The 27,278-nt window shown below is 39.9% G+C and overlaps 1 protein-coding gene and 1 pseudogene across 2 annotated transcripts in view; one reads left to right on the plus strand and one right to left on the minus strand.

Annotated features, from left to right (window-relative positions):
- The first annotated feature begins 2,930 nt into the window (after nt 1–2,930).
- Nucleotides 2,931–27,278, plus strand: part of SEC23B (Sec23 homolog B (S. cerevisiae)) — a 66,282-nt gene continuing 41,934 nt past the window's right edge. The window contains exons 1-11 of one of the 2 annotated variants that reach the window (XM_006895643.1): nt 2,931–3,154; nt 5,959–6,016; nt 9,056–9,142; nt 12,352–12,588; nt 12,691–12,776; nt 14,278–14,422; nt 15,271–15,429; nt 15,965–16,080; nt 20,332–20,455; nt 21,794–21,874; nt 27,077–27,166. In XM_006895643.1, the coding sequence (XP_006895705.1) occupies nt 2,934–3,154; nt 5,959–6,016; nt 9,056–9,142; nt 12,352–12,588; nt 12,691–12,776; nt 14,278–14,422; nt 15,271–15,429; nt 15,965–16,080; nt 20,332–20,455; nt 21,794–21,874; nt 27,077–27,166 (1,404 nt within the window). In that variant the 5' untranslated portion in view covers nt 2,931–2,933. The remainder of the gene's footprint in view (nt 3,155–5,958; nt 6,017–9,055; nt 9,143–12,351; nt 12,589–12,690; nt 12,777–14,277; nt 14,423–15,270; nt 15,430–15,964; nt 16,081–20,331; nt 20,456–21,793; nt 21,875–27,076; nt 27,167–27,278) is intronic. The other variant, XM_006895644.1, reaches the window with a different exon arrangement.
- Nucleotides 25,762–26,794, minus strand: LOC102861385 (annotated as a pseudogene).

Raw genomic sequence — 27,278 nt, forward strand, 5'->3', positions numbered from 1 at the left:
AGACTCATACAGACTGCCATCAAGTTAGTTCTGAGTCATAGAGACCCTCCATCAGTTTTCTGAAGTTATAAATCTTTGTGGGAGGATACTGCCCATCTTTCTCCTGCAAAACTGCTGGTGGAGTCAAACCACTTTTTTATTAGCAGCACAATGTGCTACAGACTACACTACCAGCACATTTCCTTTAAAAAGCTTAGTAGAAGACTCTTTTATAGACCAGAGTCTTTCAGAGCATGGACATTAACCAAATGTAATAAGGAAAGAGGTCTTGAAGAGACTCGGTGAGTGAGTATAATAGCAAAGTTTCCTTTGACATTTTTTGGTGATCTCCGGATTGGTGGCTGCTCACATTATGAGCTGGATTCAGAGATCAGTATCCAGTTCTTTTATCCACAGTAATCCAGAGGAAAGGAAAGGAACCAAAGGTATGATATTATGGAATGTAAAATTTAGTACATTATCTCAGTCTTAACAGAGCAAGGAGAGAAGGGCAGAATGGTATCAAGGAGGTCGATGACTAGACATTGAAATAAAGTTTGAGACTTCACTTGGGACAAGGGACTGGGCTTAGTGACAGATAATATTTGATATGAGAGGAAAGTTGTTATTAACTTCATGTTGGCTCCCTGTTCGTGGCGACCGTACACACAGTGGCACGAAGCACTGCACAGTCCTGTGTTACTCCTACGATCAATTTTAAATCTGACTAGACTGTTGTGATCCTTAGGGTTTTCATTGGCTGATTTTCAGAAGTAGATCGCCAGTTCTCATCTTAGTAGGGAGGATCTGCTGAAAGCCATATGGCATCATAGCAGCACCCAGACTTCACTGACGGACAGGTGGTGACTGTGCTCAGAACTCACACCCTGATGTCCTCTCTCCCATGAAAGATGAATGCTATCACCAAACCACCACTGACCCTTCAGAGATTTATGTTGATAGTTTTCAGTTACATGCAACTTAGAGGTGATCAAAAGGAGCACTGGTAGTATGTGGAATAATTGCTAACCAAAAGGTCACTGGTTCAAACCTGTCAGATGCTCTGTGGGAGAAAGATGGGCAGTCTACTCCTGTTAAGATTTACAGCTCCAGAAACTTAGGGAGCCATTCTACTCCATCATCTTTGCAACATCACCACAGTGAGCTTTGAGGTTTTTTAAGGATGATCAGATGATTGAGCCTTGGTGGCCTAGTGAAGCTGTACTGTAGTCCCAAAGGCACGCAGTTTGAGGCCACAAGCTGCTTAAATGATTATAAATCTTTTGCCTTTTTTACTTTATTTTTTTAGCTACTAGACTAGTGAGTTGAGAAAAGAACAGTAGTCAAAGTTAATGGAAGTGAATTGACTCCTAGGAGAGATGGCTTTGATTTTTTTTTAATTCATATTTCACGCTTTCCCTCATTGACATTACATTCCATATAGCCATTCTCATACATTGTGTTTTATAAAATTGATCACCTTTGGACTATGCCCACCATTACCCCATCTTTTTTTGTCCCTGCCAGATCTTTACCATTTCCTTTACCCCTTCCCTCCACCCACCAAGTTGTACATTTCTCTTATTCCCTCTATCCATCCTCATCCCTCTGCTCCCACCCATTCCCCTGAGAGCCATCATACACACTTTACTAGTTATCCTTCTATTTTTAAAGTAATGATCTTAATGTAGTATTTGTCTTTATGAGACTGAGTGCATTGACTACGCATAATGCTCTCCGGTCCCTCCCAAGTCGGGTTAGTAATTTTCTGAATCATTGCTCTTGAGTGCTGCATAGTATTCCTCATGTAAATGTACCACAATTTTTCAATCCATTTAGTTGTGGCTGGATGTTTGGGCTGTTTCTGTGCTCTTACAATGGTGAATAACGCTGCTATGAGCACTGATGTACAGATCTCCGTTTGTGTCTCAGTTCTCATTTTCTGGGGCAGGGAGCATGCTCCTACCAGTGGAATAACTGGGTCATATGAAGCTTCTGTGTTCAGCTTTTTGAGGAAACACCAAACTACCAAAAAGGCTTTGATATTTTTATCTGGCAATAACAGGTGCTGCAGAGCAGGCCATTAGAAATCACTGTGTTAGATGACTATTGTGGATTGAGTTCTGTCCCACATAGATGTGTGTTGTAAAACACATTCACAAATGGAATTTGTCATGTTAATGTAATTTTAATGTTGTTGTTGTTGTTAAGTCCCATTAAGTCGAATACGACTCATAGCAACCCTATGAACAAAAGATCTGAACCCTGTTCTATCACTATCATCATTTCTCTAATGTCCACAGTTTCCAAAGGCATATTGTTTAGGAAGTGGATGCCAATCTTACTTCCAAGCCTGTGTTAATTAGGGGGCTCTACCAAACACTGTTTACCATGGGTCACCATTATGGCATTTGACACACGAGTGGCATAGTGTTTAGTATCACAGCAACACCAAGTATTAATATACACTGTGTTTTAATTCAATTTCTTTTGAGACGTAAAAGAAACTCGGTAAGCAAAAAAGCACAGATAGGGAAAGATAGATAGCAAGCCTCAAGCAAATCACCCAGGAGCCAACAAACAAAAGGTTAGAAAGCGTAGTATCTTCCCTAGAGTCGCAGAAGAAAGTGAGATGGATTGATACAGTAACTGGGGCCATTGAGGATTGGTGTGTCAGAATCAGTGAAACTGGCTCAGGACAGGGCACGCTTCAGAACTGCTGTACCTAGGGTTGCTGTGTGTCACAGGTGACTCGACAGCACATGACAACAATGGGCAGCATCCTCATTTCTAGCCTCCTAAACTGTGAGAGACCAATGTTCTGTTTATTAAAACCACCTGCTTGGGGCATTTCTGTTATAGCAGCTCTAGGTAACTTAAGACAGTGACTGTCTTTTTTCAATTGAGCATTTCGCATACTGGTAAAGTTTCATTTTCAGTTTATTTTTTAGACTATGGCAACATTTCTGGAGTTTATTCAGCAGAATGAAGAACAAGATGGTGTGCGTTTTAGTTGGAATGTGTGGCCTTCTAGCCGTCTTGAGGCGACAAGAATGGTTGTCCCCCTGGCCTGTCTTCTTACTCCTTTAAAAGAACGTCTGGACCTGCCTCCTGTACAGTATGAGCCTGTGCTTTGCAGCAGGCCAACTTGCAAAGCTATTCTCAACCCACTATGGTATAAAATCTTTAAAAACTAGTAAAAATAATGGATATGATAAGTTGTCACTTTTATGTGATTCCTATAAAAGTCAGTCAGTTGGGCAATTCCTGTACACAATTGGTGAGATTCTTAGAGGATGCATATGTCTGATCCAATTAGAATCTTAGGAGAATGAGGTAGAGGGGAAAGATTTCTACTTCAGTTTTTTTTTTGCTGATTTTCTATTTTCTATTGAGTTGATCAATACCTGTTAGATTTTTTTGGTACCTCTAAAGCCCCTAAACCCAAAAGCTTTTAATCCGTTTATCCATACTTGGTATGACAGTTTGTTGTTATTGTTGTTGTTGTTGTTAAATGCCGTCGAGTTGCAGGCGACTCATAGTGCCCCTATGAAGGAGAGGCCTCAACACCGGTATGACTATATGGCAGGAAGACTTAAGGGGTATTTTCTATAATGATAATAATCTGTTCTGCATTTGAGACTTAAGAGTGTTTCTCTTGGAAATGGAAATTACTTGAAAGAATTTTCAAATATTTTCATAATACTCTTTGTTGTTGTTGTTATATGCCGTCGAGTCGCCTGCGACTCATAGCGACCCTATGTACAACAGCCCTAAACTCCGCTCTGTCCTGTGCCAATCACACTGTCTCTGACACTCCCATCCCAATTATCCCAATCACTGAATCAATCCACCTCATAGAGGGGCTTCCTCTCCTGCACTGTCCTTCCACCCTCCCAAGCATGATGTCCCTCTCTAAGGACTGGTCTCTCCTCACAACATGTCCAAAGTATGTTAGACGGAGCCTCAGAATCCTTGCCTCCAAGGAGCCACCCGGTTTAACCCTTTCCAGGACAAATCTGTTTGTTTTCCTAGCAGTCCATGGTATTCTCAATACTCTTCTCCAGCACCACAGCTCAAAGGCATCAATTCTCCTTCTATCCTCCTTGGTCATTGTCCAACTCTCTGATGCATAACAGGTGATTGCGAAGACCATGGCCTGTATCAGATGCACCTTAGTCTCCAAAGAGACACCATTGCTCTTCAGCACTTTGGAGAGGTCCCTAACAGCAGACTTTCCCATTGCAATGCGCCTTTTAATTTCCTGGCTGCTGGTGCCAAGACTGTTGACTATGGAGCCAAGCAAACTAAAGCTCTGTAGAATCTTAGTCTCTTCACCATCCATCCTGATGCTGCCAATTGGTCCAGTGGTGAGAATCTTTGTCTTCTTGACATTGAGCCTCAATCCATATTGTAGGCTGCAGTCCTTGACACTCTGCAGCAGGCGCTTCAGGTCCTCCTCAGTTTCAGCAAGCAGGGTTGTGTCATCCGCATATGCAGATTGTTGATAAATCGTCCACCAATCTTGACCCCACATTTCTCCTCATAGAGCCCAGCCTCTCGGATAATCTGTTCTGCATATAGGTTGAAAAGGTATGGAGATAGGATGCATCCCTGGCGTATGCCCTTCCCAATTTTGAACCATGCAGTGTTCCCTTGCTCTGTTCTGACAACTGCCTCCTGGTCCAAGTATAAGTTTCGCATTAGAACAATCAAGTGTTCTGGGATTCCCATTCTTCTTAGAGTCAGCCATAGTTTGTTATGATCTACACAGTCAAATGCCTTTGCAGAGTCAATGAAACACAGATAAACATTCCTCTGGTATTCCCTGCTTTCAGCCAAGATCCATCTAACATCAGCTACAATATCTCTAGTACCACGACCCCTTCTGAAACCAGCCTGGACTTCTGGTAGTTCTCTGTTGATGTGCTGTTCCAGTCGTTTTTGGATAATCTTCAGTAAAATCTTGCTTGCATGTGAAATCAGTGAGATTGTTCTGGAGTATGAAAATATATATTTTGCCCTATTCTGTTTGCTTTAATGTGGCAGTATGCAAGACTGATGCTGCATTGTTTTATATGTGATGCCCATTGGCTGTAAGTTTTCTAAATGTATAAAAGAAAAGGGACTGAAGCATCACCTTGAATGTAGGAAGCGTGCCAGCCTCTTACTCTCTTCTAGTGGACTGCATAAGGTTAACATATAGGAAGTTTGTTTTGTATGTGATATATTCTGCTTTCAGTATTTAATTTATTTGCACTTAATTTCATATACTTGAACAATAAAAATGTTAAGAAAAATGTGTATACTTATAAAAAGTTGAACGGCTTGGATCATGCACATTTAGTCTTTAAATGGACATCCTTGTTTTTAAGCACTTTAATGAGGTCCTCGACAGCACTTTTGCACATTGCACAATGTGTTTTGATTTCTTGACAACTGCTGACATGAGTGTTGACTGTGAATCCAAGTAAAATTAAATCATTGGCAACTTCAGTCCTTTTCCATCTATTATGATATTGCCATCAATTTGGAACTGACTTGGAGTTGATCATCTTGTAGGTTGAGCCTCTAGAGTCTGTAAATTGCACGGGAGAGGTCTTCCACAGAGCCACTGGCAGACTTGCTCCTCAACTTCCTATAGTCTTGGCTTCCGTAGTCCATAAATAGCCTACAGTGTATATAAATCATAGAATCTAAAAAATTTTCAAGAAAATTGGAAAAGGAATTTTGTGGTGCTGTTTACTAATACTATTTGAAGGAAACTTGGGGAACCAAGTGTCTAATACTAATAGGTTCAGCAGCTAACTAAATGTAACTAAGTAGCTAATACTAAGTTCAGCAGTTATTTTGCTATCATATGCAAATAAAGGGACACACTTCTTTATGTGATTTACTGAGCTTGAAATTTCCATTTGAATGCTTTATCACCCAAAACTAGGAATGGTACTTATCTATCATATTTTATCTTTTTCACAGTCAGGTTGATTACCGAGCAAAACTTTGGGCCTGTAATTTCTGTTGTCAAAGAAATCAGGTATGTAAACTATTTAAACAATGTGTGTACCATTCTGAAAAAATTACCTGAAGCTGAATATATGTTTGGCAATCAACAGTTTATGCTTTGCTTATGGTGTTACTGTTAGGTATGATCTAATTGATTACCATGCCTAGCGACCCAATGAACAACAGATCAAAGCTGCCCCATCCTGCACCGTCCTCACAGTCTCTGCTAAACTCAAGTCAATTTCTGTCACAGTGTCGAGTCTTTCTCTCTTTTGCTGACCGTCAGCTTTTCTAATCATAATGTCTTTTCCCAAGGACTGACACCTCTGGACAGCATACTCAGTGTGTGTAAGATGGCGTTTCGTCATCCTTGCCTCTGGGGAGCACCTTGGTTGCACTTTCTCCAAGACGGACTTGTCTGTTCTACCCTTTATTCATTACTCTGGCAAAAATCACCGTTCAGAGGCAGCACGTCTTCTTTAGTGTTCCTTATTTGTTGCCCAGATTTCACATCCATATGAAGCAGTTGCAATTATCATGACTTGATAATTTGACTTGGATCAGGCACATCTTAGTCTTTAACTGGCATCCTTGTTTTTAGCACTTTAAAGAGGTCCTTGACAGCAGATTTGACCATTGCACCATGTGTTTTGATTTTTTTTTTGTCTGTTACTGATACTAGTGTTGATTATGAATCCAAGTAAAGTGAAATCATTGGCAACTTAAATCTTTTTCTATCTATCATGATATTGCCTGAGTATCTCATGGATGGCCAAAAGAACAGAAGAATCTGTCTTGGAGAAAGTGCAACCAGGGTGCTCCTTTGAGGCGAGGATGGTGAAACTTCATGTCACATATTGGGCATATTGTCAGGAGAGTTCAGTAGTGAGGATTTTTAACTTACTTTCTCTTGAGATGTAATCCATATCAAAGGCTGTAGTCTGTCTTCTTCACTAAATAGTAGGTGACTGGTTTTGTTAAATATAACATAGATAGGGACACTTGTGACTTTTTTCTTGTATGATGACTAACTTTCATTGTTTGGGTGATTATTAGAGAACGTATACAATTTCCTGCTCTTTCAGATTCTCTGTAGGCAATGAATAACTCCTAAAGTGGCCTGTGAGCTCTTAGTACTGCTTTCATTCTGTCACCTGTAGGCTGTCATCAGCTAGAATGATCACTTGCTAAACTTTGAAGAAGATATATCTAAACTTTTATTTAATAAGGAGCTCCACATTGTTTGCAATAAAACCAACCCATTTGCTATAGATTTAAAATGTTTGCAGGGAGTTTTAAAAACAAGAAAATGCCTGTGCACAGATGTTAATAGGAGCACGAGGTTGATGACGACTCATACTGACCCTACGTACAAAAGAACAAAACCCTGCCCTATCTTGTGTCATCTCTGAATCGCTGTTGTGTTTAGGCCCATTGTTACAGTCACTTCTTGTGTCAGTTCATCTTCTTTCCTTCCTATTTGTCACTGACTCTCTACCAAGCATGAGGTCTTTCTCCAGTGACTGATGACATACCCACAGTATGTGAGACAGTGTCTCACCATCCTTGCCGCTAAGGAGCACTCTTCCAGGACACATTTGTGTGCTCTTTTGGCAGTCCATGGAATATTCCGTATTCTCTGCCAGCATCAGAGTTGAAAGGCATCACTCCTCCGTCACACTGTCCAGCTTTCACATGCATCTAAAGCAGCTGAAGATACAGTGGTTTGGGCATACTATAGCATGCTCTTGTTCCATTCAAATGAGTCTTGGTGGTGTGGTATGTTTGGTGTATAGCTGCTAACTATTAAGACCCCCGGTTCAGATCTGCCAGCTTCTCCACAGTATGATGGGCAGTATCCTTTGAGGGAGAGTTATGAGTTGTAATCAGCACAATAGCAGTAGAGTAGGCTGACATCGTTACTTAAGCAGAAATTGTGAGTGTGGCATTATCTAACAATTCTTTCTTTTTTTTTTGTATGTCCATTTATTCACTGTTGCACTTTTCTCCCTGCCCACCCCTATATCCCAGTACACTCTTCTCTTTGAAAAGTAAAAGAAAAATTCTTACAATGTTTCACAATCCCTCCCCTCAGGTCCACTCCACTACGTAGCCTTCGCTCTGGACTCCTGTCATGACATGGCAATAATACCCAATCACGTATCCCTTTTAAACAGTTTTTTCCCTCATATGTTTCAATGCAGTATATATTATTTAACCCATCTTTCTCAGTCTCCCCCCCAACCCCAATGTCAGTCCTATTTTATAACAGTGGCACTATGAATTCTTTGTCCCTGTGTAACTGAGCTATTTTACTCAGCATAATGTCTTCCAGGGTCACCCATTTTGGATAATATTGCTTGAGTTCCTTATTTTTCAATGCACCATAGTATTCCATTGTGTGAATATACCAGAGCTGCTCTTTCCATTCATTTGTTGATGGGCACTTAGGTTGTTTCCAGCTCCTTGCAATTGTGAACAAAGCTGTGATAAACATGGGTGTGCATATATCTGCTTGGATGGCAGTTATGGTCTCTTTGGGATATATTTCCAATAGTGGACTTACTGGGTCAAATGGCTTCTCTATTTGCAACTTTTTGAGAAAGTGCCATACTGCCTTCCACAGTGGTTACACCATTTTACACTTCCACCAACAGTGAATAAAGGTTCCAGTTTTTCCACAACCTCTCCGCATTTGTTGCTTGCTGTTCTGTTAAGTTTTGCTATTCTGTCTGGGGTGAGATGATATCTCATAGTTGTTTTTATCTAACAATTCTTAAGTCAAGAGAAAATTCTAGAAGAAAATATTGATAGCCACTGTGCTGGGATTACATTTTTTTTATGACTTTTTACCTTTTATAATTTCCTGGGTTTGCCAGTTTTTCTATATTAAATATGTATTAAATGATTTGCCAGTTTTGCTATATTAAATATGTATTAAATGATGACTTATACTTCAGTATATTTATACTTGTTAATTAGTTACACCATTAGTTATACCTTTGTAAAGATAAATCAGTGTTTTGTTCAGCCCTAATAAAACATTATTTTATTTGTATCTTTTCTTTAGTTTCCTCCAGCTTATGCAGGCATATCTGAAGTGAATCAGCCTGCTGAATTGATGCCTCACTTTTCTACGATTGAGTACATTATACAGGTAACATCTTTCTGAATTTAGTGGGCATTATCACTCACTGAATTTTTCTTATTCTGTCTTCATTTCGTTTAACTGAATGACAAGGAAGGAGGATATAAACCTGAGAGCAGCAAAATTAGGTTATGGTCCACATGCACTTTAATAGCATTGTTCTCACGTCCTAATAGAAGATGAGGCTGATTACATGATAAAGTCATCCTCCTCCAGCTGTCTCTGTTCTAAGTTGATGGTTCATTAGATCCAACTAATTGTTCAGCTTAAGCTGCACTACAATCCCAGAGGTGTGCGGTTCAAATCCACCAGATGCTTTGCTGGAGAAGAGAAGGAGGGACAATCTCCTCCTGTACCAGTCAGATCTGATTTGACGGTACACACACACAAATAATAATAACAAAACAAAAAACCAACCTTGGGCTCATTTTTAATCTCTCTCTTGTTGTTGTTGTTGTTATTATATGCCACCAGTTGGAATTGACTCATTGCTGACCCTCCCATGGGTTTTCAAAAGCTGTAAATTGCACAGGAGGAGAGTGTATTTTATATTCAAAATATAACTAGACCAGAGTCTAACCACTTCTTCCCCTTTTTTCTCCCTATCCCCTGTTTTAGGATGGGTTGTCTTAGCAAGTAAACCCAACAGAGCATGTGCACACATACCTTCCCACACCTGCCACATACAAGGTGATGCAGATCCTGCATCCAGGGTCCAAGATCAGGCTGCTCATTCAAGTCCTGAAGTTTTGAGTCGGATGCAGGATTGGACAAAAAGACTCTAGCTTTTACCAGAATCCACACTTATATTCAATGCAGGCCACACCCCCGAGGAAGCTTTTCCCTCATCAGATCAAGCGGATGGTGTCCTTATGTTGTTGTTGTTAATGTGCCATTTAGTTGCTTGTGACTCATAGCGACCTCATAGGCTTGAAGCTTGCCCTGTTCTGAACCAGTGTCACTGATTCCAACACTCCAATATTGCTCCAGTTACTGTATCTATCCATCTTATCTGGGGTCTTCCTCTTCTGCACTGACCCTTCACCTTTCCAAGCATGATGTCCTTCCCTCCTGGCCACATGCCCAAAGTATGTGAGACAGAGCTTCCATGTCCTACCTACCCTCCAAGGAGAAACTTGGTTTCAACCTCTAAGACTGACCTATTTTTTTTTCTTGGTAGTCCATGGTATATTCAAGACTCTTCTCCAGCACCAAGCTCGAAGACATCAATTCTTCTCTTATCCTTAGTCGTTGTCCAGCTCTCCGATGCATAACAAGTAATAGTGAAGAACATGGTCTGGATCAGGCACATCTTAGTCTCTAGAATGACACTGTTGCTTTTTAATTCTTTGGAGAGGTCTCTGACAACAGATTTTCCCAGTACATTGCCAGAGAATTACCAGAAATACATGCTGGGTTTAGAAGAGGTCGTGGCACCAAAAGCATTATCGCCAATGTCCAATGGATCTTGGTAGGAAGCAAAGAGTACCAGAAGAATGTCTGTCTGTGTTTCATTGAATATGCAAAGGCATTTGACAGTGTGGATCACAACATATTGTGGCTAACCTTGAGGAGAATTGAAATCCCAGAACACTTGATTGTGTTTATATGAAACCTATACTTGGACCAGCAAGCAGTTGTCAGAACAGAGCAAGGAAACATGGCACGGTTCAAAATCAGGAAAGCAGTGTGTCGGGGACGTGTCCTCTCTCCATGTATTTTCCATCTATATGCAGAACAGATCATTCAGGAAGCTGGGCTTTATGAGGAGGAATGTGGCATCAGGATTGGAAGAAAATTAATCAACAACCTACGTTACACAGATGACACAACCTTGCTTGCTAAAACTGAGGCGGACCTGAAGCACTTGCTGCAGAAGGTCAACACTATATAGTCTCCAATATGGACTGAAGTTCAACATCAAGAAGACAAAGATTCTCATCCCTGGGCCAATTGGCAGTGTCTTGATAGATATAGAAGAGGTTAAGGTTGTTAATAATTAAAGCTTACTTGGCTCCATGATCAACACTCTTGATACCAGCAGTCAGGAAATCAGAAGATGAATTGCACTGGGAAAATCTGCTGTCCTTACATAGCAGTCTTTAATCCTGCTTTATTGACATAGTAATATTTATCTTTTATCGAAAATCATGATCCCTTGACACACAATAGTAACTATCATACACATACTCTCTTTTCTTCCACTCCACTGCTACTATATTGGGTCAACCACTCTCCTTTTGTTATTAGTGGTCCCTTGACTGTTTTTTCTGATTTTATAATGACTGTCTTATATTTTATTCTTAAGGAGCCCTACTGTTGGTAAATAGTGATGGACTGGACTGCTAGTCCAAAGGTTTCTGATATGAATCTATGAGCCCCTCCATGGGAGAAAGATACTGTAGTCTCTTTGTATAGATTTATTACCTTAGAGCCGCTATGGAGGGTTGCTTTGAGTTGGATGCAACTCAAGAGCAGTGAGTTTATTTTTGTTTTTTATATTATTCTTAACCCAGCAATCAGGGTAATTCTATAAGGATACATATGCTACTTCTCTTTTTAGAAGTTCTCAATGGTAAAAATGGCTCTGCTTTCACTGAGAATAAAAAACCAGTTTCACTGGCCCTATGTGGCCTCAGCTTCTACATTCAGCTGGATAGGCCTCCTGGTCGTAGGGCCTTTGCACAAGCATATCCTCAGGCTCACACTCCTTCCCCCATTCGTTTCTGTGCAGCTTTTCTTCATTTCCTTCAAGTTTTTGTTCAAATGATACTTTCTTAGTTAGGCTGCCTTAACTACCTCTCAATATTCTGGAACTTACTCCTAATTCCACTGCTGCTGTTTGTAATCCCCCTTCATTTTCTTTGTGACATTTAACCCCATCTAAAATATTATGCAGTTTCCTTATTTGTTATGTTTATTATCTATCATTTTCTTTCCTTTTTCTTCTGTTCACTGAGATCTCTATCCATGGGTCTGTAAGAGTATCTGGCACATAATAGGTATCCAAAATGAGGAATAATTTTCTGGATAGACTAGAGTTTATGTGTTTATTTTAATAAGACCTAAGTTGCTAAATAAGGTAAGGAGAAGTTTATGTGAGTATGATTTATTCTGATAAAGCTGAAAACATGCCTTTTCCATACCTGATTTGTTTTAAAAAGGGTCGTTTGTGTCTGTTGTGTACTGATGGTTGTGTTGGTTTTCTTTGCATGAAGCGTGGTGCTCGGTCCCCTCTGGTCTTCCTCTATGTGGTTGACACCTGCCTGGAGGAGGAGGACCTTCAAGCCCTCAAAGAATCCCTACAGATGTCCCTGAGTCTCCTCCCCTCAGATGCCCTCGTGGGCCTCATCACATTTGGGAGGATGGTGCAGGTTCACGAACTAAGCTGTGAAGGAATTTCCAAAAGTTACGTCTTCCGAGGGACTAAAGACTTAACTGCAAAGCAAATACAGGTTTGTCTCTTGTTTGTACACAAATAGACATGCAGACATTTGTTGAGAACTAGTCTCTTTTACTTTCAGTGTTAGGGGAACTGTGTCTTTTCCATTTTTTAGGACATGCTGGGCCTTTCTAAGCCAGCCATGCCCATGCAGCAAGCAGGACCTGCTCAGCCCCGGGAGCAGCCTTTTGTTTCAAGCAGGTGACATCTAACATTGTTTTACACGCATTTATGGAGTATGAGGGACAGTCTAAGGAAGTGAGAAAGAAGAACATCATAAATACTGTTTTCTTATTTTAGAATGAAAAAGAAATGTCTAAGTGTAATCAGTACTCACTGGTTTATAATGTATATAACATCAGTACATATGTATAACTTATAATTAATAACTAATTTATAACACACACGTGCTTATATGTAGGATTTACTCAGTATTTTTCCCCCCTGCTAGTATTATTTTGAGGGAGCTTTGGTGGCCTAGAGTTAAGCTGCGCTGTAATCCAAAAACCATGCAGTTTGAATCTACCGGCTACTTCACAAGAGAAAAATGGGCAGTCTCCTCCCACGTGATGCCTCTGAAAATCCACTGAAGGGTCAGCTATGAGTCGGTTCAGACTTGACAGTGTTATTTTGCAACTATTATTAAGACTACAAAGATTTGATAACAGGGTATTTAGTCATTCCTCTCTTCTTGGACATGCAGATATTATTCTTTCTGATCCTTAAGTAAAAACTGGGAAAAGAAAAAAACCGTTTTACCCTGCAATAAACCTGAGATGGAGCACTTATTTCACCCAGTCTGTTGGGTAGCTGGGCTGCCCCAAGCAGGATGAAAAGTAAGCAAAGCTGGTAAAGTTCATTGTTGAATGTGCTCAGGACCACCATCCTGCCCTGCTAAAAAAGCCAGTCAGTCTCCTACACTCAGGGGAGTGTTTGGAAAGATAAAGGCTGTCTTCATAAGAATGAGCCCTTCAAATCCACTGCGATTAAGTTCACTGTGACTCAGTGAGTCCATAGGGCAGAATAAAGAACAGCCCTAGAGGGTTTCCAGCACTATCAATTTTTATAGAAGCGGACTGCCATGTTTTTCTCTTAAGGGTGGTTGAACTTTGAATTAATAGCCAAGGACTTTAGCCACTGTACCACCAGGAATTCTCATAAATGATCATGTGTTAATTGATTTTACATATTGCATGTTCTTTAGATGTCTTTGCTGATTGACTTCTCTGTAATTTTATTTTCATATGTGCTAGAAAATCCCTGTTATGATCATGTCACTTCTGACTCATAGCAACCTTCCATTGGTTTTCTGAGGCTGCAGATTTTAGCAGGAGGAGAATACCTGTCTTGCTCAGTTGAATACCTGTCTTGAGCAGTTGGTGAATTCAGATCACCAACCTTCCAGCTAGCAGCCCAACACAAGCATACTGTGCCACCAGAGCTCATAATGTGTATGCTAGGTGCACACACCCATAAATATGTATATATTGAGAGGTGCTAAATATTAGACCTCATTAGATTTCTCAATAAACAATTGCCTTGAATTATCTTGTGTTTGTAGTTAGAGTTTGACTTTGAAAGAAAGAAATGTGATTATTGTCAACTCTGAATAATTACTTTGAAGAGCAGTAGATATTACCTAGCATTGAATATCAGAACACTTTATTCAGTAATACTAATGAGTTGATTAAAAATCATGCAGATTTTTGCAGCCTGTTCACAAGATTGACATGAACCTCACTGATCTTCTTGGGGAGCTGCAAAGGGACCCATGGCCAGTCACTCAGGGGAAGAGGCCTCTGCGATCCACTGGCGTTGCTTTATCCATTGCTGTCAGCTTGTTGGAGGTAATTCAGAGTTTACTGGAATTTCTCAAATTATGCAAACTTGCAAAAATATTTTATTGGTTCTGTTTGAAATAATTGGTTAACTAAGTCAATTGTTTATTAGAAAGTGCTTCAGTTCATGTTAATATCTATATTAAAGACGCTCTTCAATGTTTTAAAATGTCACAAGTTTTCATGAGACACCTAGGGAACTAGGGTCATGAAAAGTCCTGACAGTAAATTAATAAAAATGAATAAAAACAATCAGGGAGAAGATAAATGCCACTGTTTTTGTGATGTTATCAGGAACAGCTGAAAAAATAAACTTTGTCTTATTTCCTTGTTGTTGTTGTTGTTATGTGCTGTCGAGTCGTTTGTGACTCATAGCGACCCTATGTACAACAGCCCTAAACCCTGCTCTATCCTGTGCCAATCACATTGCCTCTGACACACCCATCCCGATTACCCCAGTCACTGAATCAATCCACCTCATAGAGGGTCTTCCCCTCCTGCTCTGTCCCTCTACTCTACCCAGCATGATGTCCCTCTCCAAAGACCTGTCTCTCGCAACATGTCCAAAGTATGTCAGACGAAGCCCCAGAATCTTTGCCTCCAAGGAGTAGCCTGGTTTAACCCTCTCTAGGATGAATCTGTTTGTTTTCTTGGCAGTCCATGGTACATTCAATACTTTTCTCCAGCTCCACAGCTCAAAGGCGTCAATTCTCCTTCTGTCCTCCCTAGTCATTGTCCAGCTCTCTGATGCATAACAAGTGATTGCAAAGACCATGGCCTGTCCCAGGCACACGGGATGCTGAAATCATAGTTGGTGAGGGACTCTGTTTATAAAGTGGTGACATTTATGGTTTTAGGGCACTTTTCCAAATACGGGGGCCAGGATCATGTTGTTCACTGGAGGTCCCCCAACCCAAGGGCCTGGCATGGTGGTTGGAGATGAATTGAAGACTCCTATTCGTTCCTGGCATGATATTGAGAAAGATAATGCACGTTTCATGAAAAAAGCAACCAAGGTAGGTGCTTTTAGATAGACCGTAATTATGGTAACCCAGTGCCATGCTTAGGCTGCTCTGAAATGACATGGATATTTTGCTGAAACCATTCTTTATGGTCAGTGAGATGTTCTTTCATGGCTTGGTTGCTGCTTAATTATTGTCTGTGGTAGAACTCTCATGGCATTGTGGGTTATATCTTGGGCAGCCAACCAAAAGGTTGGCAATTCCAATCCAGCAGCCACTCTTGCAGGGAAAGATGAGGTAGGCTGCTCCTTAAGATTTGGGTGTTGGGAACTCAGTGGAGGGTTGCCATGAATCAGAATCAACTCAGCAGCCATGGCTTTAGTTTTGGTTTTCACTCCTAGACCTTAGAGTTTGTCATCTTAAAACTACTGAGATAATTTTAAAGTTTGTTTTTATTTAATTTCTTTATAAGGATGCTTTAAGGAAAATTATTTGCACATACCTGTGTAAGTGAATCCTGTGATTTAGTAAGGCATACCTATTGAACAATGTTACTGTTTCCATAAAGATAGTTTGCCTCTCTTCACAGCACTACGAGATGCTTGCTAATCGAACTGCTGCAAACGGTCACTGCATTGATATTTATGCGTGTGCCCTTGATCAAACTGGACTTTTGGAGATGAAGTGTTGTACAAATCTTACTGGGTATGTTGAAAGTGTATATTTGTCTCTTTATTTCAACTGATAGAGCCATTGCAATAGGTGAGGCTGACTTAGAAACGCTTTTCAGTACCCTGGGTTATAGTTTCAGTGTTTGTTGATTGCGTGTAAATTCCTCAGAGGAAAAAGAAATGGTTTTGAGGCCTGAAAAACAAGTAATTTCAGAGTGTCTTTGATATCCAGCACTGCTGTAACAGATTTTATGGGAAGATAACTTTAACAAACAGAAATGTATTCTCTTATAGTTGGTTGTTGTTGCAGTTAGGTGCCATCAAGTATGACTCATAGTGACCCTGTGAACAACAGACCTAAATTCTGTCCTATCCTGTGCCATCATCACCATCTCTGGTACACGCTAGCCCATTGCTGACATGTCAGTCCATCTTGTTGAGAGTCTTGCTCTCTTTGGCTGACCTTTCTAATCATAATATCCCTTTCCAAGGAATAACCTCCTAGCAACATGTCCAAAGTATGAGAGATGAAGCTTTGTCATCCTTGCCTCCAAGCTGCACCTTTCCCAAGACATAGCCAAAATGAATGTAAAAAGAAACAATGAAAATTGCATTAGAGCATTTTCAAAAGACAGCTTGAGAAGATAAAATATTATAATGAAGTGGGCAAAGATTTGAAGTCAGAGAATTAAAAGAGAAGAACTTGCTTGGCATTTCTCAAACTGAAAAGCAAAAAGTCTTGCATGATCCAGGAAGCATTAAAAGAAAAGAATTGGTCGACACAGAAAAATTTAAAGAAGTATTGTATGAACGAGAGCCAGTGGTAGCAAGGGGAAAAGTTCAAGCTGTGCTGAAGACACTGGCTAAAAATAAATCTTCAGGAATCAGTAGGATACGATTGACTTGTTTCAAATGACAGATGCAGATCAGCCCTGGGCATGTTTATTTGTCTATGCTAGGAAATTTGGAGGACAGCTACCTGGCCAACAGACTGATCCCCAACAGAAGAGCTGCCTATTTGTTCCCATCTCCAAGATAAGTGATCCAGCAGAAAGTGGAAATTATCAAATATCACATGCAAGCAAAATCTGCTGAAGATGATTAAAATATGGCTTGAATATTGATGGAGAACTACCAGAAGTGCAAACTGGTTTTAGAAGAGACCATGGTACCAGGGATGTTACTACTGGTGTCAGATGGATCCTGGCTGAAAGCAGAGAATACTAAGAGAATGGCTGTCTCTGTTTTATTTACTATGTGAAGGCATTTAACTGTGAATCACAATAAACTATGGCTAACATTGAGAGGAATGGGAATCCAGAACACTTAATTGTGTTCATATAAAATCTATACTTAAACCAAGAAGCTGCAGTCCCAGTGGAATGAGGGAACACTCACTGTGTAGTTAAAAATCAGGAAAGGTGTGTTTTGGGTGTCTCCTTCCTCTAGTTCCTCTTATAGTTTAGGAAGCTAGAAATCCAGATTCAGAGTGCTAGCTCTAAGGGAAGGCTGTTTCTGTATAGGTTTTGGAGGAAAGTTCCTCTCCTTCCTCATCTGGAGGCCAGACGTTCTTTGGAGATCCCCATGTGTCCTTCCTTTCCCTGATGTCAAAGCTTCCTTGAGCAGAGGCTCAAGTCCAGAAGGACACACTCTGCTCCTCGTGTGTCTTCCTTGGTAGTTCTGAGTGTCCCCTTTCTCAGCTCTCTGCCCCTCTTTTGTCTCTAGTGAGATACAAAGTATTACAGGCCACACCCCAGAGAAACTCTTCTTACATCACATGAGAACTGTGGTGCACTCCTGTCACATTTGTGTTACATGGCTTCCAAACCTGTTTATTTTTTGAGGGGAAGGGAGCCCCACATCATTTTCTGACACAGCATGCCTTTTTCATATCTTCTGTAGATCTACAAAAGATTTGTTAAGTTTGCACAGAGACATGATATGACTTCATGTCATGACAGAGACATGAAGCTGGACTTCAGGCAATTCCTTATGAGAAGAGGAAAGAATGGGGTGTGAGAGCAATGAGGAGAAACTTTACTCCCAGCAAGTTGCATTGACACAGTGGCTGCAACAGTGAGAGCAGGCATAGCAGTGACTGAGGGTGGCTGAGGACCCGGCAGCCTGAAGTTCTGTGATGGCCGGGCTGCTCTGAGTCTGAAGCAACTGGACAATATGTAACAATAACAAAAATGTACAGTTCCTGTCTCACTCTGTAGACAGACAGCTGGCTTCTGTGACACTGCCCACAGTTCCTTACTGTGCAGTCTGGTTTGAGATGGCTTCTGGAAGTCTGTTACTGTTAGGAGCCATTGGGTCCCTTCAGACTTAGCAACCCTGCGTGTCACTGAGTGAAGTGAAGTACTGCCTCATGCCATCCTCACAGTAAGAGGTGCATTTGAGCCCATTGACCCAGCCACTGTGTCAGTCCATCTCTTTGAAGGGCTTCTCTTTTTTGTTGATTGACTTTATTGAGCGTGATGTTGGTAGGGATAATGCTGCCAGTTAACATGTCCAAATGAGCAAGATTAGGTCTGCATAGCCTTGCTTCTGAGAGGCAGTCGGGAGCTCTGGAGGCGTATCCAGAGAGAGCTGTACTGCTAACCCAGAGGCAGTGCCTCTCTGACAGCTCTGAGGGAGAATGATGAGTGGTCTCTTCCTAGATAATTGACAGTCCGAGAAAGCCCGCTAGAGGTCAACTAGGAGGAGGCTCTATCTCAGAGGCAATGAGGTTTTTAAAGAAGGGGCATTTTGACTGTGCTTATGAAAGGTTTCATAGCCTTGTTCTTCTCATAAATGATATACTAAATATATTTTTCACACACCCATAAAAACTGGAAAAATCCACTGGAGGGTCAGCTGTGAGTCAGTTCTCACTCCATGTCAGTCACCGAGCTGGAGGGTTTTTTCGTTTTGTTTTGTTTTGGTTTTTTGCTCACAATATGTTCAAGGTTATCAATTCCTTTGCCTTCTTCTTTGTCTAATTTTCACATGCGAGACTGTAAAGAGGTCTTTTGCAGCAGATTTTCCCAGTGCAGCGTGCCATTGGACTTCACAACTGCTGCCTCCATGAGTGGCTGGAAATGAACCCAAATAAAAAGAAATCCTTGAAAATTTTTAGCTCTTTATCCTGATGTTGCTTGATTGGTCTAGTTGTGAGGATTTTTGTTTATGTTGAGATACAGTCTATAGTGAAGTCTGCCATCTTTGATCAAATCGTTATTTTCCTGGCAGGGTTTATAAGGGGTCGTGGTACTATAAGGGATATTGTAGCTAAAGTTAGGTGGATCTTAGCTGAAAGCAGGGAATACCAGAGGAATGCCTATCTGTGTTTCATTGATTATGCAAAGACGTTTGACTGTGTGGATCATAACAAACTGGCTGACTCTGAGAAGAATGGGAATCCAAGAACACTTGATCATGCTGATGCAAAACCTTTACTTGGACTAAGAGGCAGTCGTCAGAACAGAGCTAGGAAACACTGCATGGTTCAAAATTGGGAAGGGTGTACAACAGGGATGTGTCCTATCTCCATACCTTTTTAACCTGCATGCAGAACAGATTATCCGGGAGGCTTGCCTCTGTGAGGAGAGTTGTGTCATCAAGATTGATCAAATTGTATTATGCAGATGACACAACTCTGCATGCTGAAACTGAGTAGGACCTGAAACACTTGCTGCAGAGGGTCAAGGACTGCAGCCTTCAATATGAATTGAGGTTCAATCAGGAAGACAAAGATTCTCACCACTGGACCAATTGGCATCATCAGGATGGATGGAGAAGAGATTGAGATTGTTCACAGCTTTAGTTTGCTTGCCTTCACAGTCAACACTCTTGGCACCAGCAGCCAGGAAATTAAAAGTCTGCTGTTAGGGACCTCTCCAAAGTACTGAAGAGTAATGATATCATTCTGGAGACTAAGATGCGTCTGATACAGGCCATGGTCTTTGCAGTCACTTGATATGCGTCAGAGAGTTGGACAATGACTAGATAGAAGAAGAGTATACCATGGACTGCTAAGAAAACAAACAGGTTCATCCTGGAGAGGGTTAAACCAGGCTGCTCCTTGGAGTCAAGGATTCTGAAGCTTCGTCTGATATGTCTTGAATGATAACTTTTATTGAAGCAGATTACAATTCCTTTTCTTTCCTAAGTGCTAATTTTTCCAGTTAAGGTTTAACATTTTGATGGTCTTGGTTTATTTTTATTTTTCTTTGTTGTTATAAATATTGAGGAAGTGTCTAAATTACTTTTACTAATTTTAAGCTTTATTCTTCTCTTCTAGAGGTCACATGGTGATGGGAGATTCATTCAACACTTCGCTCTTCAAGCAGACATTCCAAAGAATATTTAGCAAAGATTTTAATGGAAATTTCCGAATGGCATTTGGTGCTACTTTGGAAGTAAAGGTATAACAGCTTTTAAAAACTTTGATAAAGCAATGTATATGAATGATAGAAATATTAATTTTAAAAAAGACTGATAGAAGAATTATGTCTTATTTAGTACATAGACTTCTGGCAACCTCAGGTTGCTGGACACAAAAACATAGAGGTAAATTAAGAAGAGCTCAGTTAGGTATTAAAAGCTAGCCAGTGGTCAACAGAAGTTGGTTTTAAGTTACCCAAAGTGACAGGGAAAGAAAGAGAAATTGGAAGAAGAAATTTATATGTATATGGTTGCATTCTTAAATAACTTAAATAAATTTTATACATGTCTGGTTGCCTTCTTAAGTAAAGAACTGCTCTGAGACCAGAACTGAATAGTTCTCAGCTACTGGTAATGAGTGTGTTGATAAAAGATTCTATGTAAAAAGAACCCCAACACTCATCAAGAGGGCTTAAAATGTGAAACAGAATTTTCAATTCTCATTAAAAGCTAACCTTTCTGGAGCCAGAGTCTAGATGAGTCCCTGATACATTGCCCTGAGATTATCTTTAAACTTTGCACCAAAACCATTCCCTGAAGTCTTCTTTGAACCAAAAAATAACTTACTTAAATTAGTGAAGTGCATGTGCTGTGATCAGTGTGCTTTTTTGTTTTTATGGAATACTTAATGAATTTTCATGTCATCCTTGCACAGTGGCCATGATAATCTATCTTCCAGTTTTAGTATATGTGCTGCTGAAGTGAGCACTCAGTGTGCTGTTTTAAAGCCTTGCCTGTGTAAGATCAAACGGACCACAGCAGCTGAGAGGGTTGAATGAGAAGCTTCAAGAACAGTGATTTTAAGATAATGGTGGTGGAATAATGTGGAAAAAGATAATGAGAATGGTCATAAAACTTGAAAAATATAAATAATGTGTGTCATTGAATTGTTCATTTGCTGTTGTTGAAGTGATGTATCTTTGTGTATTCTTTTCACCAAAAATTTTTTTAAAAATTAATTTTTTGAAAGAGTTCAACAAAATATCAGCAAGCTTATTGAGTTTGCTGCTCAAAGTATACATTTGTATTTGTTATAATGTCTGGTTCAAGGCAGCAAGTGTTAGGAGAGGTGAGACCATCATTTTTAGAACAAAGATAATATAGTTAATAAAGGAGCATTTTAGTAAAATTTTATTTCATTCACAGTGGCTCTGGAAAGACTTGTAAGAACATAGTTATTTAATGTAATTCATGTGGAATTTTCCTTTGGTGGAATGATAATACTAATTTTTTCTTTTTTTTCCCTGCTCTAAGCTTTAGTTGTGGTTATCATGAGAACAGGTAGATTTTAACCTTACATTTATGTAATTCTATTTTAGACCTCTCGGGAGCTGAAGATTGCAGGAGCCATCGGTCCATGTGTGTCTCTGAATGTGAAAGGACCTTGTGTGTCAGAAAATGTAAGGAGAACCATCAACGATGCTCCAAGATGTAGTTCATTAGTGTAGGAGTGTGATGATCTTGCATGGCATTGCCTGTCTGTATATGTCTGTGTGAGGGGGCAATGCTTAATTCTTATTGAAGGCCATGATCCTGAGAAATGTTATCATTTCTTTATGTCCATCCATCTTTTTATAGGGTCAGAGAGGAGGAAATTGAGGCTCTCATAGAGGTTAACTGTTTTGCTCAGGTCAGAGCTGACATACAGGAGCTAAATATAATTATCCCTCACTATCTCATGTTGAGTTGCCTGTGCCAAGGAGCCTGCACCATCTTCATGATCCCTGGTGGGCTCCAGCCATTGTGGTGGTCATGTGTCAGTCCAGCTTGTTGAGAGTCTTTCTGTCTTCCATCTTTCCCAGCATGTCTCTCTCCAAGGACTGGTTCTGCCTAAGAGAAAGCCCAAAGTAAAAGAGACAGTTTCACCACCCTTGCCTCTAAGGAGCACACTAGTTGTATTTCCTTCAAGACAAATTTATTTGCTCTTTTGGTAGTCCATTGGATATTCATTACTCACTCCAGCATCACAGTATAAAGACATCCATTCTTTATTCAGTCCATCTTTCAAATGCATGGGAAGTAATTGAAGAGACAATAGCTTGGATCAGCTGCACCTTAATCTTTAAACTGACATCTTCCCTCTTTAGAACTTTGGAGAGGTTCTTGACAGCAGATTTTCCCGGTGCAGTATGTCTTAATATCTTGACTGCTGCTACCAGGATGTTGATTATACATCCAAGTAGAACACAATTGTTGACAACTTCAGTGTTTTCTCCCTTGGTCATAATGTTGCCTATTTGTCCAGTGTTGAGGATTTTTGTTTTCTTGATATTGAAATGGAACCCATGTTGAAGTCTATAATCTTTGATCTTGAAAAAAAAAAGTACTTCAGGCTTTTTCACTTTTTACAAGCAAGGCTGTATCATCTGCCTAATACACGACTTTTTTCTGTTTCTGATGCCACATTCTTCTTCATACAGTCCAGCTTCTGGAATAATTAGCTCAGCATACAGATTTAATAGAAATGGAGAAAAGTGTACCCCTGAGCACACCTTTCCTCATTTTAAGCTATGCAAAGTTCCTTTGTTTTTTTTCAGATAAGAAGCAAGAGCTTCTCTTGCTCTAACTATAGGTTTCTCAGAAGTAAGAACAAAAGTAAGTATTCTGGGATTTCCATTATCCATAATTTGTTATGGTCCACACAATCAAATGCTTTTGCAATAAGAAGTCCATGGGATGTTCAGCACTTTTCTGCAGCACCGCAACTCAAAAGACATCAATTCTTTTGTCATCATTATAAGCTTCCCTGCTCTTTTCTGCATAAGTGATTGAAAAGACCATGGCCTGAATCAGGTACACTTTAGTCTTCAGAATGATATCATGACTCTGACATCTGGTACTTTGGTGAGGTCTCTAACAGCAGACTTTCCCACTGCAATATGTCTTTTGATTTCTGGAGAGCTGGTGTCAAGGGTGTTGATTATAGATCCAAGTAAGATGATATAACTGCTAGTTTCAAGCTTTTTTCTCTCACACATGTTGTTGCCTATTAGGGCAGGGGTAAGGACTTATGTCTTTTTTATGTTGAAATGTAGTTCATATTGGAGGCTTTGGTCTTTGATCTTCAGCATTTCAAGTTACTTTCAGTAAGCAAGGTTGCATCATCAGTGTAATGCAGGTTTTTTATCAATCTTCTTCCAATTTTTTGTACCATATTCTTCTTCATAAAGTCTGGCTTCTCGAATGATTTGTTCAACATACAGTTTGAGTAGATATGGAGAAAGAATACTGCCCAGACACACACCCTTCCTGATTTTAAACCAAACAGTGGTTTAATGCTCTGTTCAGATGGCAAGTTTTTGGTCTGGGTATAGGTTACATTTGAGAATAATTAAGAGATCTGTATTTGTTCCCATTCCCAAGAAATGTGATCCAATAGAATGTGGAAATGATCCAGACTCGGGCAACAAGGATATCATTGTTGATGTCAGATGGATATTGTCTGAAAATAGAGAATAAGCAAAGGCTTTGATTTTGTGGATCATGACAAATTATAGCCAACATTGAGAAGAATGGAAATCCCAGAACTTGATGCATTTTAGACACAATTCAAATCATGACATCCTACTCATTTGCCTCCCCAAATTCATGATCTGTCACAGGCAAAATACTTGAACCTCATCACATCATCACCAGAGTATTAATTCAACTCCACATCCTAATTTCATCCTTCATTTTTTAATCTAGAATACAAGTTATTTTGCTTCCAAAGTATAATGGTGGCACAGATACATTTCTATTGAAAGTGGAGAAAATTGGAAGGAAAGAAGTCATAACAGAAACCAAGTAAGTCAGACGCTAGCACAGTTTACATTAGCGTTTGAGTTGAAAATAATACATCAAGGCAATGGTTCTGCCCTCCAGAATCCAGGTGCTGTTCATTTTTCTGTGTTCAGAATGGAGGCTGCTTTGGCCCTGGGCTTCAGCTTCTCTTCCCAGTCCCACTCGGAGGATTCTGCTCCCTTGTCTCACAATTGTGGGCCCAGCAGGCCCGTTTCTTCAGCCCACCTTGTGCATAGCAACACTGTCCCTTCAGCTTTGGACAGCTGCCCGTTTTTAACGGCAGCCAAATTGTCAAAGATGTGTGGCTGTAAGCTGTAGTTTGGCCTACTTTTTTGAGACTGAGATACCAATGCCTCCCAAGCTTGTTTGGCTTCTCTGTCTGGTGATTGTGGTGTTTAGAGTAAAGATTTTTTTTTAAATTGTGGTCAGTTTTTTTTATGTGTCATTAAAATAGTGATGCTCTCTTTTTAGTTTTATTGTGTGTCAGAACCCATAAATAGCTGACCCTCCCATGGGTTTTCAGAAACAGTAAATCACACAGGAGGTAGTTGTCAGTTGTTTTTCAGCATTGCTGTTTGCAGGTTCAACTGAACTGCCTGTCTTTCTTTGAGTTCACAGCGCAGTTCCTTACCACTAAGCCACAGGTGCATCCCTTCTGTAGTTTTAGTGAGCCTCAAATTTACTGTGAACATTTTTATTTTTATTTTATCAGCAAAACATAGCATGCACACCCCTAAAATCTCTTGGTTCTCCGAGAATTCATATATAGTGTTTGCATAAAGCAATTTGATTAAAAGTCACATTTTATAACCAATTATAACTTTTCCTGAAATGATAAAGGACCTAAGTAAAACTTACAAGCAAGCTAAGTAGATCTCATTCTTTTTTACCGTTTACTTCTTTCTCAACTGAGTTGATTTTTTACATTCACCTCAGTATATTAATACTGTATGTGTGTTTATATACACATAGACCATTTATTTTATAATCCATTTAAAATATCATCCAACAGAGGAAAATGACGTTTACAGCTGGGACAGGTATACATTAACTTGAGGGATTTTTAGTCCATCGTGCCTGCTGAATAACAGCTTTGCTGCTTACCAAACTAAAATAAAAGGCTGAATGATACAAAGGGAGGAGTATTTCAGTATAGTCTATTTTGTCAATTGGCTTTTTAACAAAGGAATAGCATCCTGTTTCCCCTAGATGAGTAAATAAGCAAGAGCTACATGCAGCAGTAGAGTAAGACATTCCGAAAGGCTTCTCAAGTGAGTTCCAGTGAGGATGGGATTAGGGAGAATATTGATAGAAAATATTGCTGTACACGCCATAACAAACAATAAATTTAGGTAGTTTAAAATGAAAAAAGGCAAGAGGCAGCATTTCAGCAGCGAATTACTCAACAAAAAAGTATATTGTAGAGGGTAATACACGAAAAGTTGGAATGAAAAGAGGTCAGGAGAATAGGTCAGCAGGCTGGGCAAAGAACTCTAAGGAAATACTATGTCATTGTTCTGGGGAAGTAACAACATTCTAAATCGGGAACTGCTGGGATGACTTTGATTCTGTTGTATTTACATCTTTGACCCTGATCGAGGCAATATTTCCACAAGAGCAGTAATTAGAAGCAGACCATACTGTTCCCAGCTTTTCATCAAACATAAATCGATAGCCTTGTGCACTAGTTGGCATGCTGCAGATGAGTTTTAAGTTGTTAATATGAACAAACTCATTCATGGCCTTTTCTTCAAAAAGACAGCCAGCTCCTCAAGGATTAACTGCCCACGTATCCACATCTTCAGGATCTGACCAAACTAGGTCACAGAAAGCACCTTTATGAGGAATTTCTTGATTCCATTCAATTGTTCTAATTTGATCTAGTGTTTTGATATCGAGAGATAAACCACCATGAACTCAAAAAATCTGCTAATCTATTAAAGCTGCATATGAGAAACTTTGGTATAATATCTCCATGCATTGTTGTTGTTGTTGTTGTTGTTGATGCCTTCAAGTCGAGTACAACTCATAGTGACCATATGAACAAAAGTCCTGAAGTCTTTCTATAACTGTCAACATTTATCAAAAGTTCATGGAGTTTCTGGAAGCATGCTCTTTAGGAAATGGAGGCCACTCATTTCCATATTTGGATTGGCATCATGAAATCCACACACCTGTGGTACTTGTCTATTCTCGTGAATTCCTCTTAAGAGTGTGATATGATCAAGCCATATAGACATTAGTGCAAGAAGGTAAGTGAAGGTCTCCAAGCTATAGTGACTTCTGTCTCCAAAATTGCCCACAGTTATGTAGATTGTGTTAGGAACTTGACCTCTAGTTCTTAATAGTTCACAGAGGTCATAAAACTGTCCGTGTAGGTCTCCACACACTGTTACTGATGTTGATACTAGTTGAACATTTGACGCTTACAACAGGAGGTCACACACATAGTCACAAAGCCACTTCAGGTCATTCTCCGGAGGGACCTTGCACAGTCGCGCTGCCTTTACACACTTGTCCAGGTCTAGGGGCTCCATTTTAGAAATAAGAAGCTGCAAAAGAGCGGCGTCAACAGTGGCTGTGCTAGCAGTGTCCATGGCCCACATGTATATTTTTGTGATATAATGAATTTTATACCAGATCAAAGATATCTATTATTGTACTTTTTTTAATTGTACTTTTTCTAGGAAACATTTCTGTTAAATGTCATTTTTTTTTATTCCTCTGGAATGAGTTCTTTAATGGCCTGCCTCACTTAGACATTTTTATCAGTCATACACTTTGTTTCAGTTTTTCTGTAATGCCTCTTCTCACTCCAGGAGCTTGGTGTTGGTGGTACAAGTCAGTGGAAAATCTGTGGCCTGGATCCTACAACGACGCTTGCCATCTACTTTGAAATAGTCAATCAGGTGGGTTAGATAATATACTAGTATACACTGGTCTTAGGGTCTTATTTTCTGTTTTTTTTCTTTAAATTATTATTAAATTTTATTAGTTTTAATGAACATTTACAGAGATTTT

This window comes from Elephantulus edwardii, unplaced genomic scaffold, assembly GCF_000299155.1.
Source record: "Elephantulus edwardii isolate Elephantulus edwardi_28Jun2011 unplaced genomic scaffold, EleEdw1.0 scaffold00172, whole genome shotgun sequence".
NCBI lineage: Eukaryota > Metazoa > Chordata > Mammalia > Macroscelidea > Macroscelididae > Elephantulus > Elephantulus edwardii.